Below are 15,550 nucleotides of genomic sequence, written 5' to 3'. Positions count from 1 at the left end.
TTTTTATTATTATATTTTGTAAATATTTTCACCATATTACCATTTTCAATAATTTTCTTTCAAAAAATAGTGTTTTAATATTTAGTTGTACATAAAAAAACAAAATAATAACCTATATACATTTTTGCAAAAATATCAATTTGTATTAGTTTAAACTTTCAACTTTTACAAATGCAACAATTTACACCCCATTATTTTGATCTCCAAAACACGTATAAGAATGGACACATTATTGTTTTGTAATAATCTTATCGATTCAAACCCTTCAAACTTTAATAAGTGAATCAAGTTTAAAGTATCAATTAAAAATTCTTTAGAAAAATTGTGGATGCACAAATTCTAACAATAATCTACTTAGTAAATATGATATTCGAAAGAAATCTAGGTTGATGCACATAGCCAATTTTCAAAAGAAAGATCAATGTATAAATGATTTAAATTGATCAAACTTTTGATATTTTTTAAACAAAATTTGAATATACAGCTGTAAATTAATTTTATATACATGAAACAATTTATAGCCTAATTTTTTTAATTTTAAAAAATGATGTTGTATTTCCTAGGAAGTTATAAAAATTACATAATAATAGACTATATCAACATCTAGGTGACGTCAACCATCCCTAGAAACTTGATGAAAACTTTAATGAAACAGTCAACAATATTATTTTCAAATGTGTGAATATAAACATATATATATATATATATATATATATATATATATATATATATATATATATATATATATATTCATTAAGGTGTATCTCATATTTTCTTTCTATGTATATCTATATAATTAATCAATATTATTACCTTTAATTTACATTAAAAATACCTGTTAGGTTAGATTTGGAAAAGTAAACATTTTAAATTAAAGACATAATAAATAATGTTATTTTAGATTGAAAAGAAAAGTTAATGCAATATATATAATAACTAGATGCATGTGCCTTTACTATAACACCTTCTATATATTTAAAGGGAACATCGAGGTCTCTTCTATGAACAAATTGTCACAACAAAGTTTCTCTCACTTTGATCTTCGTCCATGGAGTTTCTTGAGAACAAGAGCATTTTGATCACTGGGGCCACTGGTTTTCTAGCAAAGAGTATGTTTTAGTATTATTAGATATATGTGCTCATATTATTTGGATTATTATTTTGTAACATACAGATCAAGGCTAAGAATTATTATTGCAATCATGTTTGTATTCAGTTTTAGTTGAGAAAATACTTCGAGTTCAACCGAACGTGAAGAAACTCTATCTATTATTGAGGGCTGATGATGAAATTACAGCCAAAAAACGGTTTCATAATGAGGTATCCTATTTTGATACAAACTTCTCTTTTAGTACAAAGACTGAGATTTTGGCAATATGAAGGTTTCTAACGATACTGTTTTTATTATATATGTAAAAAAAAACATAGGTGGTAGAGAAGGCTTTGTTCCAAGTCTTGAAGAAGAAATACGGTGCAAATCTGAATACTTTGATTTCAGAAAAAATTTGTTTGGTGCCTGGTGAAATCTCTCTCCCACAACTGGGATTGAAACATGATTCGATCTGGATCGACAAGATAAAGAGTCAGGTGGAAATAATTATAAATTTAGCTGCTACAACCAACTTCGACGAAAGGTACGATAAACTTAAACAATAATTACATAAAATTATCGAAGTCTCGGCTAAAACATTCTCACATTCGAGTATTTTGTTTTCTTTTCTTGTTCTCTTCTCGTTACAAAAATTATCTATGGATGATCGTGTTTTGTCAGGTACGATGTAGCACTTGGCACCAATGCACTAGGAGCTAAACATGTTATAAATTTTGCAAAGCAATGTTCTAATTTGAAACTTGTTGTCCACGTATCCACTGGTCAGTATCATATTAATTTATCCCTTTCATTTTAATTTCATCCTTATAATTTAAAACATTTACTTAGTCTATTCTAAATAAATAATTGAAGAATATACTTCTGTTTTTTTTTTCTTTTAAAGCCTATGTATCAGGAGAAAGGGAAGGACTTATAATGGAAACTCCATATAAAATGGGTGAATCTCTTAATTGGATGAAAGGGCTAGACATTGAAGCTGAACAAATGGTCATAGAAGATAAGTTAAAGCAACTTAAAGAGAACGGAGCTACAAATGAGACTATTACTCTAGCCATGAAAGACTTGGGCCTCGAAAGGTATAAACTTAAAAATTGTAAATGAGTGAAAAACGATTCTTATAAATTGATAGACTTTGAAGAACTAGATCTAAAATTTATTATATCTAGTTCAAATTCTTTTGTATAATACCATATAACTACTAATGCTTCGGATGAACGAATTCATTTATTTTATATGAGTCGTGTTTTGTTTACGTAAAGGTTGAACTTTTGCTTTTTGTTTATATTTTGATAAGGTCAAAGTTATATGGATGGCCAAATACATATGTATTCACAAAGGCAATGGGAGAGATGATAATTGGTGACCTAAAAGATGATGTACCTTTAATCGTCATTCGACCAACTATAGTTACAAGTACTTACAAAGAACCTTTTCCTGGCTGGATCGAAGGAGTTAGGTATATATACATATATATAATTTAATTTTGAAACTATATAGTATATAGTTTATAGTTAGGTCAACTACAAAACAACCACATTTTTCTTTTTGGTCAAAGTCAAATTTTTCTATAGAATTTGTGGTCAAACTTTGTGCATTAATTTATGCAGGACTATTGATAGCCTTATTGTTGGATATGCTAAAGGAAAACTTACATGTTTTGTTGCCGGAATCAATTCAGTCATTGACTTGGTGAGATATATAAATTATTTAATGTGTTTTCTTTGATTCTAATATTTCGCTTTTAATTAATTTTAAATATATATATTTATATTGACAATTTAAATAAAATACAGATTCCAGCTGATATGGTGGTGAACACAATTATTACGGCAATGATGGTTCATAAACTTCAACCATCTAATCATATAATATATCATGTTGGTTCTTCCACGAGAAATCCCATTAGGCATGCCGATTTTCAACGTTTTAATTATCAATATTTTACTAAGAAACCGTTGATTGATAGAGATGGAAATGCCATTAAAGTTGGAAAAGTTACTATCTTCGGTGACATGACCAACTTCCATAGATACATTGCCATTCGATACTTAATTTTTCTTAAGGTAAGTTGTTACAAATCCTCCTTTATAAAATATTAATGTTTATATATTTTTCTATATTTATAAATATTTTTAAAAAATAATATTAATTAATTCATCTAGCCATTTTTAATTTATTTGATTGCATTATCAAAGTATTTTGTTTTCTTTTTATAAAAATATTTTATTTCATTAGGTACCTATAGAAAAATTAGATTAGACTATTTATAAAAGAAATCTATAATTCTGTTTGGCCATACACGAATTTGAGAAATAAATTGTGAATTGAATTATGTTTGTATCAATCAATCTAATAAAAAAATTGAATTATTTATATGAAGGGATTGGAAATTGTGAACATGGCATTTTGTCATAGTTTTCAAGACAAGTGCGTTAGTATGAGAAGGAAGTTCAATTTGGTGTTGCGACTGATCGACTTGTATCGCCCATATCTATTCTTCAATGCCATGTAAGTGATAATAATATTCGGATCCAAATTTAAGGATTAAAATAGAGTTTAAACATATAAATTCTTTATTAATAACTAATATGTATATTATTTTGTTTTTGTATGTACAGATTTGATGATACAAATACAGAAAGATTGAGAAAAGAATTACAAAATTACAAAGAGACAAAAGAGGGATTATTATTTATGGATCCTAAGGATATAAATTGGGAGGATTACTTTATGAATGTCCACATTCCTGGACTTGTTAAACATGTCATCAAGTGACATTATTTTGATTATCACTTAGATCTTTGATTATATTCCTCAGTGGATGTTTCTTTTTCTTTCTTTTTTTCTTGATTGATCATTAATTTATTGCCAAATTAAGTTGTATTTACTATTAAGTGCTGTGTGGGGGATAAATTGTTATTGCTGTGTTGAAAAAAAAAAGTATATGTATGAATGTGAATGGGAATGAAACCCATTATTATTATTAGCTTCCAAGGTGGGGAAAATATTAGTGTTAAGCTTCTTTTAATGGATTAATTGTAAATTTTGATTTTCTATATTCTCAGTATTAAATTAATGTAATGTTTTATATTATTGAATAAAGAAATATAAACTCTTATATTATTGAATAAAGAAATAAAAATTCTAAGAGTTTATTATTTTTTTTTCTACTTTTAAGTTGATATTATTGTTGAGATATAAATAAACGCAAAAAAAAAAATCTACAAAAACATAGCAAAAGTTTTAATTTTTATCACTAATACATACATATACATTTTTATTAATATCTATAGTTAATAAAATATAAAATTTTACTATATTTTATAAATGTTTTTAGTAATTTTACCATTTACAATATAGTTTCTTAAAATTTATTATTATTATTATTTTATAATTATGTTCTTTTGAGAGAAAAAGTCAAAAGTTTGGTCATTTTAAAAATAGCAAAATATTAAAACTATTTACAAAATATAACAAAATTTATCGAATTAGTTTTGATTATGACCTTTCAATTTTTTATCATTAAAGTCATAGACGAAAATGTTAAAATAAACAAATTAAATCTAAGCACGTGCTTTATACATATATGTGTTTAAATTTGTTTATAGAACATACACAAACGTTCTCATGGGGTACTTTTAGGTGGGTCTAATTAATGTACAACTACCTATGTATCACATAATATATATAACATGGTTGAGAAGTTTGTTTGAAATTTTAGTTCTAGTAAGTTTTTTATGGTAATATTTGAATCTTTAATTAAATTTCAAAAATGAAAAATAAAACCTTAATAGACTTAAAATTTAGCTTTTTAGTTTTTGTTGTTGCACTTCAGTCTTCAATGCAAAACATCGTCCAAGTCTAACAATAATGATGAAAGAAACGAGACAGCAACTAAATGGATTGTTAAAAGGAACAAAAACTGCAAAACAGAAACTGGATTAGTGAAAGGCTGAGTCACGGATCTGTTCTGAATCGTGCAAGTTTCCCCACATAAATGTCTAGCATGCCAAATATTAAAAGAAGTCAACATAAATGTAAGCAAAAGATGCAATCTTATTAATTTTCAGATTCAATTTGAATATGTCATCAATAGCGTAACCCTTCTCCACAAATACATTGTTTTTAGTTAAAGTAAACAAGTTTGATCCTATAGTTTGTGTGAATCCAGCCTTGTTGAGAAGATATCCAGAGACCAAATTCTTTCAAATTTCTGGAGTATGCAGAACTTCCTTCAGCACAAGCATCTTGTTGGATGTGAATTTCAGTTCTACTTCTCCAATACCGACCACCTTGGTTGTGTGATGATCTCCTAGAAGTATATTCTTATCTTTAACTTCATTATATTTTCTAAAAAGACTAAGGTCATGGCAGACATGGCGGAATGCACCAGTGTTTAGCCACCAACCTTCAAACCCCCCAATCACATTAACTTCAGATATCATAGCTACTAATTCATCTTCTATCAGGTTTGCCTGCGCAGCAGGACGACTCATGTTTCTACAATTTCTAGCTAAATGACCAGGCTTACTACAATTATAACAAACAATTTGTAATGTACTTCTGGACTGTGGATTGTTTTGTTTGTTGGATCCTCGTTTCATCTTGTTTCTTTTCGGCTTCAGGTCCAATTTCACAATTACAGTGGGCTTCTTTCTGGGGATAGCGTTCACCTCTTCTTTTTTTTATCATGCTTTCTTGCTTCCTCCTCAATCCTTAGCCTCGTGATTAGACTTTCCAGTGAGAACTCCTTGGTTTTGTACCTTAGGGTGTTCTTGAAATCCTTCCATAGTGGAAGTAATTTATCAATAATAATAGCAACTTGAAATTGATCATCGAGTAGCATACCTTCACTGATAATCTCGTGGGCTATTTTCTGGATTTCATGTGACGACTACCACTCCACGGATTTGTGATCAGTCATTTGATATCTCAGATATTGGCTGACAGCGTACTTCTTCAACCCCGCTTCCTCAGTATTATGCTTCTTTTGTAGCGCATCCCACACTTCTACTGCAGTAGTCATGGTACTATAATAATCTTTTAGTTCATCAGTAAGACCATTAAGAATTAGGTCGTTCTTACAGATTGAGCCAGTTTCTGTCCAAGTGGAGAGGTTCTTTAGTTGTTCTTTTGTAAGATCTTTTTCCGAAACCTTCGGCTTTTCAGTAGTACATGTAGTGGCCACCTTCTTCAGCGTGAGGAAAAATAACATCTTTTGTTTCCACCTTTTGAAGTGTGCTCCTTCAAAATGGAATGGCTGGTTGAGATCAAAAGACATCAAGTCGGATTGGATTTGTCCAGCCATCATAGCAGAAAAGAAACGTCTTAAAATTGTTGTTGCACTTCGATCTTTAATGCAAAAAATCGTCCAAGTCCTGCAAATAATGATGAAAGAAACGAGGCAGCAACTGAACGGATTGTTAAAAGGAACAAAGACTGCAAAACAGAAACTGGATTAGTGAAAGGCTGAGTCACGGAACACGCTCTCTTTAAGATGTTTCGCGACTCTACTCTGAATCGTGCAAACAAAATTATGCCTCGTCGTCCCCAATATAAAACAACCATTTTTCGTCAATTAATTTTGCGATGAAACTAATTGGAACCGAAACACTAAAAGAAAACAACTCGGAAAACTTTTAAGAGAATGAGAATTTGAGAGAAGATTGTTTGTTGTGTGTTTTGAGAATGAGAGTGAGGGATCTATTTATAGTGTGGGCGGATTACAAACGGTCATATTCACAATGGTCACAAATTAATTTTGTAAACGACCAATTTAATTCTTAAAGGTCAAGCGGTCAAAAAAATTAATTTTGTAACGTTTAACGATCAAAAAAATAATTTCGTAACGTTTAATGGTCAAAAAAATAATTTCGTAACGTTTAACGGTTAGAAATTAATTTTGTAACATTGAATAGTCAAAAAATTAATTTTGTAACGTTGAACGGTCAAAAAATTAATTTGCAATAAACGTTTCATAATTTCTTACAAATTTTTCATCCCATAGTTTTTAAAAAATAAGTATATTTTTTAATTTGATTGAGAATTCAATTTTTTTAATTTAATTCACGTAAAAATTAAAAAGAAATAGACTTAAAATTTTATGTTAATTAAGGTGGATGATCATCGACCTTAAGACAACAAAATAGGAACAACTTCCTTTAAAATATTAGACATTTCCACTTTTTTTTAGTCTTAAATATTCTCAATCATTTTCTTCCTCATTATCAATTTTTTCGCCATTCTTTCCTTCACCACTTCGTTAATATATATATATATATACACACACACACACAATAATTTCTACCCTGGTAAATTATTATTAAAATGAGTCAAAATATTAGATCTATGTTAAAATAACTAGTAGATCGAAATCTATCAAATTGTATCTATATGATCAACTATTACTTTAAGCGTGATTTCTATATTTGAAACTATCTCATGCTAAGCTTAACTTGAATAATATCGGAGATTGTAATATAAGTTGGGTATTGAAATTTTCAACCAACAAGGCTTTAAATGCTACTAATTAGAATGCTGATTTGAAGACTCATTGATTTGACGAGCAAATACCCAATAAAGGTTTGAGTCATTTTCCTTTAAATGATTATATAATATGGTTAATCTTCACTCATCAACAACTTAAGCTTTTGAATTAACCAGTGATTTTAGATTCACACATAACTGATATTACTATTAAAACAAAATGAGAAAGGACTTGAAGCCAAATTTCATTATATAATTATAATTTTTTTAAGGTTTAAAATATCAACATCGATGTAAATGTCGAGAGTCAATTTTATGAAATCTGTCAATAAAATGCTTATATCTTCCTAGAGAAAATTATATAAAACAAAAAAAAAAATTAAAAAATGAATTAGAAAATAAACATTATCAAAAATATATATTTAAATTAGTTGATTTATGTTAATGTAAATAATAACATTTTATTGCATGTTTTCATGTGTCGTTAGAAATTTTTACATTACAATAAAAATGTCTATTTACTCGAATTCATGAAAATGTTGAAATATGAATCGAAGTTTTGATACGAAGTTTAATTAACATAGTTTAACATATTGATAGTTTGGTTTCTATAGGTTGTAAAGAAGGAATTGTTTAGAGTGTTAAAAGGAAAAATGGGGTAGAAATATGAAAACCCTAATTTCAGAAAAGATTTATTTAGTGGTTAGAGATATTTCATGCCCAAAAATGGGATTAAAAGACTCAAAATTAGTGGAAGAAAGAAGAATGAAGTGCAAATAATTGTTAATTTAGCTGCAAAAACCAAATTTGATGAAAGTTAACCCCTAATTCTCTTTAATTTCACTTTACATTTTCCTTTTAACACATTCATTTGGAAGATAATTAATAAGTTTATTTTGGAATGGTAACTTTGTGAAAGGACAAAAAAAAAACCTATTTTAAACCAAATCAGTTTAAGTTTCTATAAGCATTTTGTAAAGATTAATCATTTAAATTGTATTTAGGATATTGTTTATCCATTGATTTTAAATGATAGATGGAAGGTCTTTTTTTTTTATTTACGAAAAAAAAACTTTATAAATTAAAAAATTCTTTTAATTTTGATTTAATTTGAAATCTAACTTTTAAAAGAAATACTCTCGGTACCTTTAAATTAAAATATTTATAAAATTACTACATTGTCATCTCTTATTTGTGAATATAAACCAAACTTCCCAAACCTAAAGCTACACAGCATACGAGCTTAATTAATAGAACTTAATACTAAAATGAACATAGCTAATTAATTGACAAAGTTTCAATAGAAAAGTTACTTAAATTAATAACTACTTTGTTATTGTACAACCTAAATTGTACTCTTGCTATTAATATTTAGAAGAAAAAAAAACCATCTTTTTAGACCTTGGGTTTGTAATTTAGAATATATCTAAAAGATTCATAAGTACATTCTCTGTTTTTTTTTTTTTTATTCTTTTAAATGTTGCATGGTATTTTAAAGTGTGAACAGTGATTAAAAAGTTTAATCCCTTTGTCAAATATATGTACGACAAATATTATAATCCTCGATTCTATTGGGGAATTAAGAGTAACTTAAACGTAATTTGACAATTGAAGCATGTGTGTATTTAATTTATTGTTGGAAGGTTTCTAGTAAAACGTGAAACTATATGTAGTAGAGATGTTAATGGGTCCATGTTAAGAATTTCAATTCATCTTTTATAGGTTTATTATCTTTTATTTGCACGTGGAAATTTTCTATTTTTCCAAATTGCTGACTTCTGAACAAAGACCAGCAAGCTTCCCTTTCAAACTATAAATAAGAAGGAAATTTTTGAATGTGTTAAGAGGGTGTTTGAGACAAGAAATGAATTATTATAGTCCTAAGTTATCATAATTTGATGATAATAGTTTGTGTTTTGAGTGCATATTATTTTAGTTTAAGATATAATATAATAGTATGTGTTAGATAAGTAAACCATTTTAGTTTAATAATGAAATAGCAAACATTGTTGCAGAAAAGAATAAAAAAAATGATAAATATCGAATAATAAAAAAAAAAGTAAATAGTAAAAATTGTAGCAAATTGAGAATTTTAAAATAGTTTTATCCAAAGTCCTATATAACTTTTGTCCCAACTGAATCATAAATTTATTGGAGCGGCAACCTATAAGTTTGACGAAAGAACATGATTATACTTCAACTTCTTGTTGTTAAGCAGTTGCAATTATTATATCCTTCACAATTTCATACAATGCTCCAAGTATGTCTGCATCTATCATCATAAATTATAAAGTCTAGGGGTTAAAACTAATTTCCTTTTCTAGTTAATTATAAACTTGGTTGCTGAATTTGATTGAATTTCACTTTCGTGTTCATTTTTTTTTTCTTTTTCTTTTAGTCTTTTTTTCTCGTTATTTATAATATGTAATATAGTAGTCATGTCTCACTATTTTTTTTTTTTTTTTTGGTTCCATCAAGAAGGAATGGAGAATTCGAACGCAAGGTAAATAATATTTTTTCTTTCAATCTCTTTAAGCGTTCAAAACATGTAATTTAGAAGTTTTGTTAGTTGTTAGTGATTCATATTTTGGTTTTACCAATGTAGAAAATTAAATTATATTATTCCATTTTTTAACTCAATTATTTTGTAGTAATATTAATAATAATATGTATAGTTAAGTTCACCATAAACTACATTCATTTTTTGCATCCTACCACGACTAAAAATTAGACCCTTATTTACGTTTGGGAAAAAAAAAAGAGAAAAAAAGAATAGTAATACCTCTTTTTTCCCTTTTTACTTTTGGGATTTCTCTCTTGTCGACTTCTCGAGCCTTATCAAGCTTTAGAACTGGGGCCACCTGTACTTGAAAAAAAAAAAAAAATTATTGCATTCACCATCGCGTTATAAATATACCTAAACATCTGTACATAGCATACTGCATAGCTCCCAATTCTCTCTCACACATGGATAAGTGTGGCATTGCAATGGAGTTTCTTGAGAACAAGAGTATTTTTGTCACTGGGGCCACAGGTTTTCTTGCAAAGAGTATGTGTATTATTTGGATTTTGTGTGATTCAAAAATAGTGATTGTGTTACATAGGAGACTTTTTTCTGTAGGTTTTTGTTATGTATATAGAGGATGATTTGCATCGTGATTATAATTGTCATTACATAAAAACATTCCACTAATAATATTAACATGAACTAAGTAATGAACTAAGTATAAATTGTAATATGTCCTTTTGAAGTTTGAAGACAAATAGAACATCACTCCAAGCTCAAAAAAAAAAAAAAAAAATGAATTGAATTACCTCAATTGTGATTTTACTATAATATGGTTACATTAAATTATAGTTTTGGTGGAGAAAATACTGAGGATTCAACCAAATGTGAAGAAACTCTATCTCCTAATAAGGGCCAAAGACAAGATGACAGCTACGAAACGTTTCTACAACGAGGTATACACATAAATGCTAAACACAAATCATTAGCATCTTTTTTGTTTTTTGATTCTTAAAGAATGTAATGTTGTTTCAAGTAATTGATAGGAAAAATAATGCATTATGTTAATTATACAGGAGATAGGAAAGGATTTGTTTAAAGTCTTAAAGAAGATGTGGGGTGGAGAGTTTGATACCTTAATTTCAGAGAAGGTTTGTGTGGTACCTGGGGAAGTTTCACTCACACAAATGGGATTGATAGACGATTCAAATTTGGTTGAAGAGATGAAGAATCAAGTGGAAATCATTGTTAATTTGGCTGCAACAACCAAGTTCGATGAGAGGTACAAACAAAATACAGAATATTTCGTTCCATTTTGTTTCGTCACTAAAAAGTATTGTCCATTTCTTTTTTACTAGATACGACGTTGCACTGGCTACTAATACCCTGGGAGCTAAACATGTTATAAGCTTTGCAAAGCAGTGTCCAAATTTGAAACTTCTTGTCCATGTATCCACTGGTCAGTATACATCACTATATATTACATGTTATATGAATAAGTTTTACTTTCTACTTTCTTCTACTTTATACTTTTTACGGCTAGTTTGGATTAAGGAATGGAGTTGTGAATGCAGAAAATATTGTGGAGTGAAGTCATAAGAGTTGTGAACTCCAAGGACCCCATTGGTAAAGAGTTAATAAGGTATAAGGTTAAAAAGCTTTTAGTTGCAGGACTCACAAACTTAGAGATCACCCCAACTCATAAGCTCTCAACTTCTTAACCCAAAATCCCACTTATAAGGAGTGGAACGGTGATTGAGTTCCAAGGAATTATGAAAATTAGAATACTTAGGTGCAGAATGTAAGGAGTTTTTTTTAATACAAATTGGGGTGAAGAATTTAAACTTGTCAGTTGAACTAAACTCTTAGTGGTCACCGCGTAAAGAGTTGATAAAATATAAAATTGATATTTTTTTTAGCAGTGGAACCCACACCAAATAAGGTTTATAGTTCACAACTCCTGCTTTTCTTGAGCCAAAGACCCTCTTAAACCTTTCATGATAATTATAATATTTTCAGTTCTTATTTTACTTTTTACGTTTTTTCTTTTCTTTTTTTTTTTTTTTTTTCTTTCTTTGTTATTTTTTTAATACAGCAAAATAATGCCAGTTAGCCTAGACGCCTGGTTCGACAAAACATTTCTGTTTTGACTCATACTTAAGCCACAAGAGGCGTACTTTACATTAAATAATCGGAGAAGATGCGTTTTGGTGTTAGCTTATGTTTCAGGAGAAAGAGAAGGGCATATCTTGGAAACTCCATATAAATTGGGTGAGTCTCTTAATGGGATGGAAGGGCTAGACATTGCTACAGAACAAAAGGTAGCGGAAGAGAAATTCAAACAACTTCAAGAAAATGGAGCTATGGAAGAAACCATAAATCTAGCGTTGAAAGACTTAGGCCTAGAAAGGTATACACTAAATTAAATCTTAAACAATGGCCTCGTTTTCTTTTTTTGTTTTGTAACCGTTTGGATTTTTATTTTTGAAGATTAAACTTATTTTTTCTCAGACTTCGTATAATAATTTTCTTTAAGTAGTTGAATTTTTAGTTCAAAATTTTAAAAAGAAAGCAAGATTTTACAAACTACCTTTTTTTCGTTTTAAAAAAATTGACTTAGGTTTTTAAAACATTTATAGAAAGTAGATAATAAGAAAATCAAGTGAGAGAAATGTTTATAGAGTTAATTTTTAAAAATTAAATGGTTATGAAAGGGAGGTTTTTTAAAAATTAAATGGTTATGAAAGGGAGGTGAAGTTATCTTAGATGATAAGATATGACATAGTATTTTAATTTTTTTATTTTTTATATCATGATTAGGGCCAGGATGTATGGATGGCCAAATACATATGTATTTACAAAGGCAATGGGTGAGATGGTGGTGAGTGATCCAAAAAACAATCTACCTTTAATCATCATACGACCAACAATAGTTACAAGTACTTACAAAGAACCTTTTCCCGGATGGATTGAAGGCGTCAGGTACGTAGTTCAAGAATATCTTACAAATCCAAATAGTTTCGGGACCTAAAAAAGAACCAAATAAGTGGTCAAAGCAAAAATTAACTCTGCCTCTTGAGTAAGCATATTAAGCTTTTGACTTCAATGCTGAGAAAATGTAGCATTTTTACAGGACCATCGATAGTCTTATTCTTGGATATGCTAAAGGAAAACTAACATGTTTTCTTGGTGGAATTAATTCAATTGTTGATTTGGTGAGATAAACATTATTTCTTTCTAAATGCTCAGCTTTTCTTTTGAGTATTATAACTGAATAGAAAAAGTGTATATATATAATATATATTTTAAATATAGGTTCCTGCAGATATGGTGGTAAATATGATTATCATGGCAATGGTAGCTCACAAACATCAACCATCAAATCAAACAATATATCACGTGGGTTCTTCGGCAAGAAATTCTATGAGATATATTGAGTTCAAACGTTTCAACTACCGATATTTCACTGAGAACCCATGGATCAATAAAGATGGAAATGCTGTGAAGGTTGGGGAAGTTACAGTCTTCAACAATATGGCCAGCTTCAGCAGATACATGAATATTCGTTATCTAGTTTTTCTGAAGGTACTTAAAATTTTTTTTCTTGAATCTAAGTGGTTCGTGGCAGGCTACACTACCTAGTTTTTGTGAAGGTACTTAAAATTATAACAATTACACAAATCTATGATTAAACTAAGAAAGTTTTTTAATCTATTCCTCCATTAATTATATTCTATTAAAAATGAGAAGGATCAATCTAAACTACTTTGTCCAAAGACTCTGATCTACTTTAGATTAACTAAACTATGCACGTCCTATTCAAATTTGATATTTAATTAGTGAGATCTATGAATCTTTTTTAATGATTGAATTATTAAGGGATTGGAATTCGCAAACAAGGCATTTTGCCACTCTTTTCAAGACAAGTATGTCGATACGAAGAGGAAGTTCAATTTAGTGATGCGGCTCGTCGAACTTTACCGCCCTTACCTATTCTTCAGTGCCGTGTAAGTGAAAGTTTTCTAGATTTTATGTTCATTTTGCACTCATTTCATTCGGATTTATATATTTTCGATATTTTACTTTAGTTTCAGAATTTTTATCAATATTTTTCTGATTTCTTATATATATATATACATCTTTGTTCTGTATGTATAGTTTTGACGATACAAATGCAGAAAGGTTGAGAAGGGATATTCAAAACAAAGATACAGAAACAGAGACATTCTTCTTGGATCCTAAAGATATTAACTGGGAGGATTACTTCATGAATGCCCATATTCCTGGACTAGTTAAACACGTCTTCAAATGATTCTTTCTTATCAAGCATTAGAATTACAACAATATATTAAAAAATACGAGTGTATTATTTATCAAGTATTTGTGTAGCAAACTATATTCTCCTAAGGCAAAATCAAGGAGCGTGAAAGAGAATAAAACTTCTCTACCGTTTTTAGGGAGGTCGAGCATTTATAAGAGATGACGCGTGGAATCTGATCAGATCAAATGATCCTTCACGTTAGGTTTCCATCAAATCCAACTTCTAATTAATTCTGGTTGAGTCATAACATTAATATGAAATCAATAAATATTTTGTTGTTTCATATCAGGAAGTTCAAAGGTTTGCACTACAGGTAGCATGACACGTAATATGTCTAGAAATCAAAGATGAAATTCGAACGAAAGCGTACCTCATTTCATTGACAGCTACCAATTCATCATCAAGTAAATAACAAAATCTCATTGTCTCCATTCCATTATTCACATCCATCTCCTATCAACAAAGATAAAAGGACAGATTACGATAGCGATTACTCTGCTAATTAACAGAAACACCACTCCACAATGTAATACGAAATGTAAATCAAAACAGATTAAGAGCCACCACAGAAATCTCCCGCACTCTACCGCGTGGCTTCTTGAATCAAAGATGTAATCTAAATCACGCAATAGTACTGGAAATCGGAAATGAAGAAAGTACAGACCGAAGAAATCGAGAATTTAGGTGAAAAGGAAAAAGAACTCACAGAAATTGGCAGTGGAGAACAGAATCTGAAGATTTGTTTTATCGCAATGCGTCGCGATTTGTAGCATTCGCAACCGGAGAGAAGAACCGCGAAGTGTTTCGAGAAAGTTCGTTTTGTGTTAGGGTAGAGAGGAAATCCGGTAGAATTATAGCGGGAAAATTGAGCAGTTTGTTTATTTACAATCCTCTTTTCGAGGAGTTTACGCTAAACTTGCAATTACCTACTTTCAATAATAATAATTTACTTTAGAATTTTAATAATGGTAAAAATTAAAATCACCAATAACAAAAATGCAATTTTTAAATTTATATAATAAAAGGAAACTTTATAACAAAACACCAAACTTGTAATAAAGTCCATAAAACTAGTCATTTTTCAAATATTCAAGCGTTTTCATCTTTCTTCTATTCTTCGTAATTC

The 15,550-nt window shown here is 29.1% G+C and overlaps 2 protein-coding genes and 1 long non-coding RNA gene across 6 annotated transcripts; 2 read left to right on the top strand and 1 right to left on the bottom strand.

Annotated features, from left to right (window-relative positions):
- Positions 1-942: 942 nt before the first annotated feature.
- On the top strand, positions 943-4,167 carry LOC103497948 (fatty acyl-CoA reductase 3-like). Its single transcript, XM_008460370.3, has 10 exons — positions 943-1,109; positions 1,217-1,320; positions 1,429-1,634; positions 1,772-1,872; positions 1,995-2,187; positions 2,406-2,567; positions 2,719-2,800; positions 2,905-3,174; positions 3,492-3,619; positions 3,730-4,167. Exons 1-10 carry the CDS (start codon positions 1,049-1,051, stop codon positions 3,884-3,886), a joined length of 1,464 nt encoding a protein of 487 aa, XP_008458592.1. The 5' UTR covers positions 943-1,048; the 3' UTR covers positions 3,887-4,167.
- A 5,796-nt stretch (positions 4,168-9,963) lies between these two features.
- On the top strand, positions 9,964-14,638 carry LOC103498022 (fatty acyl-CoA reductase 3-like). 3 transcript variants are annotated; one of them, XM_051091813.1, is made up of 10 exons: positions 9,964-10,100; positions 10,956-11,059; positions 11,180-11,385; positions 11,462-11,562; positions 12,321-12,513; positions 12,924-13,085; positions 13,237-13,318; positions 13,419-13,688; positions 13,983-14,110; positions 14,262-14,638. In XM_051091813.1, exons 2-10 carry the CDS (start codon positions 11,030-11,032, stop codon positions 14,413-14,415), a joined length of 1,326 nt encoding a protein of 441 aa, XP_050947770.1. In that variant the 5' UTR covers positions 9,964-10,100; positions 10,956-11,029; the 3' UTR covers positions 14,416-14,638. The 3 variants fall into 3 exon arrangements, with proteins under 3 accessions (XP_050947770.1, XP_016902236.1, XP_050947771.1); XM_017046747.2 differs by lacking the exon at positions 9,964-10,100 and adding an exon at positions 10,527-10,646; XM_051091814.1 differs by lacking the exons at positions 9,964-10,100; positions 10,956-11,059 and adding an exon at positions 10,552-10,646.
- On the bottom strand, positions 10,057-14,877 carry LOC127151736 (uncharacterized). Of its 2 annotated transcripts, XR_007824897.1 has the most exons (4): positions 14,795-14,877; positions 13,051-13,130; positions 11,239-11,360; positions 10,057-10,458 (listed from the first exon to the last, which is right to left on the bottom strand). It is a non-coding gene; the product is annotated as an uncharacterized LOC127151736 (long non-coding RNA). The 2 variants fall into 2 exon arrangements; XR_007824898.1 differs by lacking the exon at positions 11,239-11,360.
- Positions 14,878-15,550: the final 673 nt, after the last annotated feature.

This window comes from Cucumis melo, chromosome 11 (assembly GCF_025177605.1).
Source record: "Cucumis melo cultivar AY chromosome 11, USDA_Cmelo_AY_1.0, whole genome shotgun sequence".
In the NCBI taxonomy this organism is placed as follows: Eukaryota; Viridiplantae; Streptophyta; class Magnoliopsida; order Cucurbitales; family Cucurbitaceae; genus Cucumis; species Cucumis melo.
This window is presented reverse-complemented; position numbering and strand designations above follow the sequence as displayed.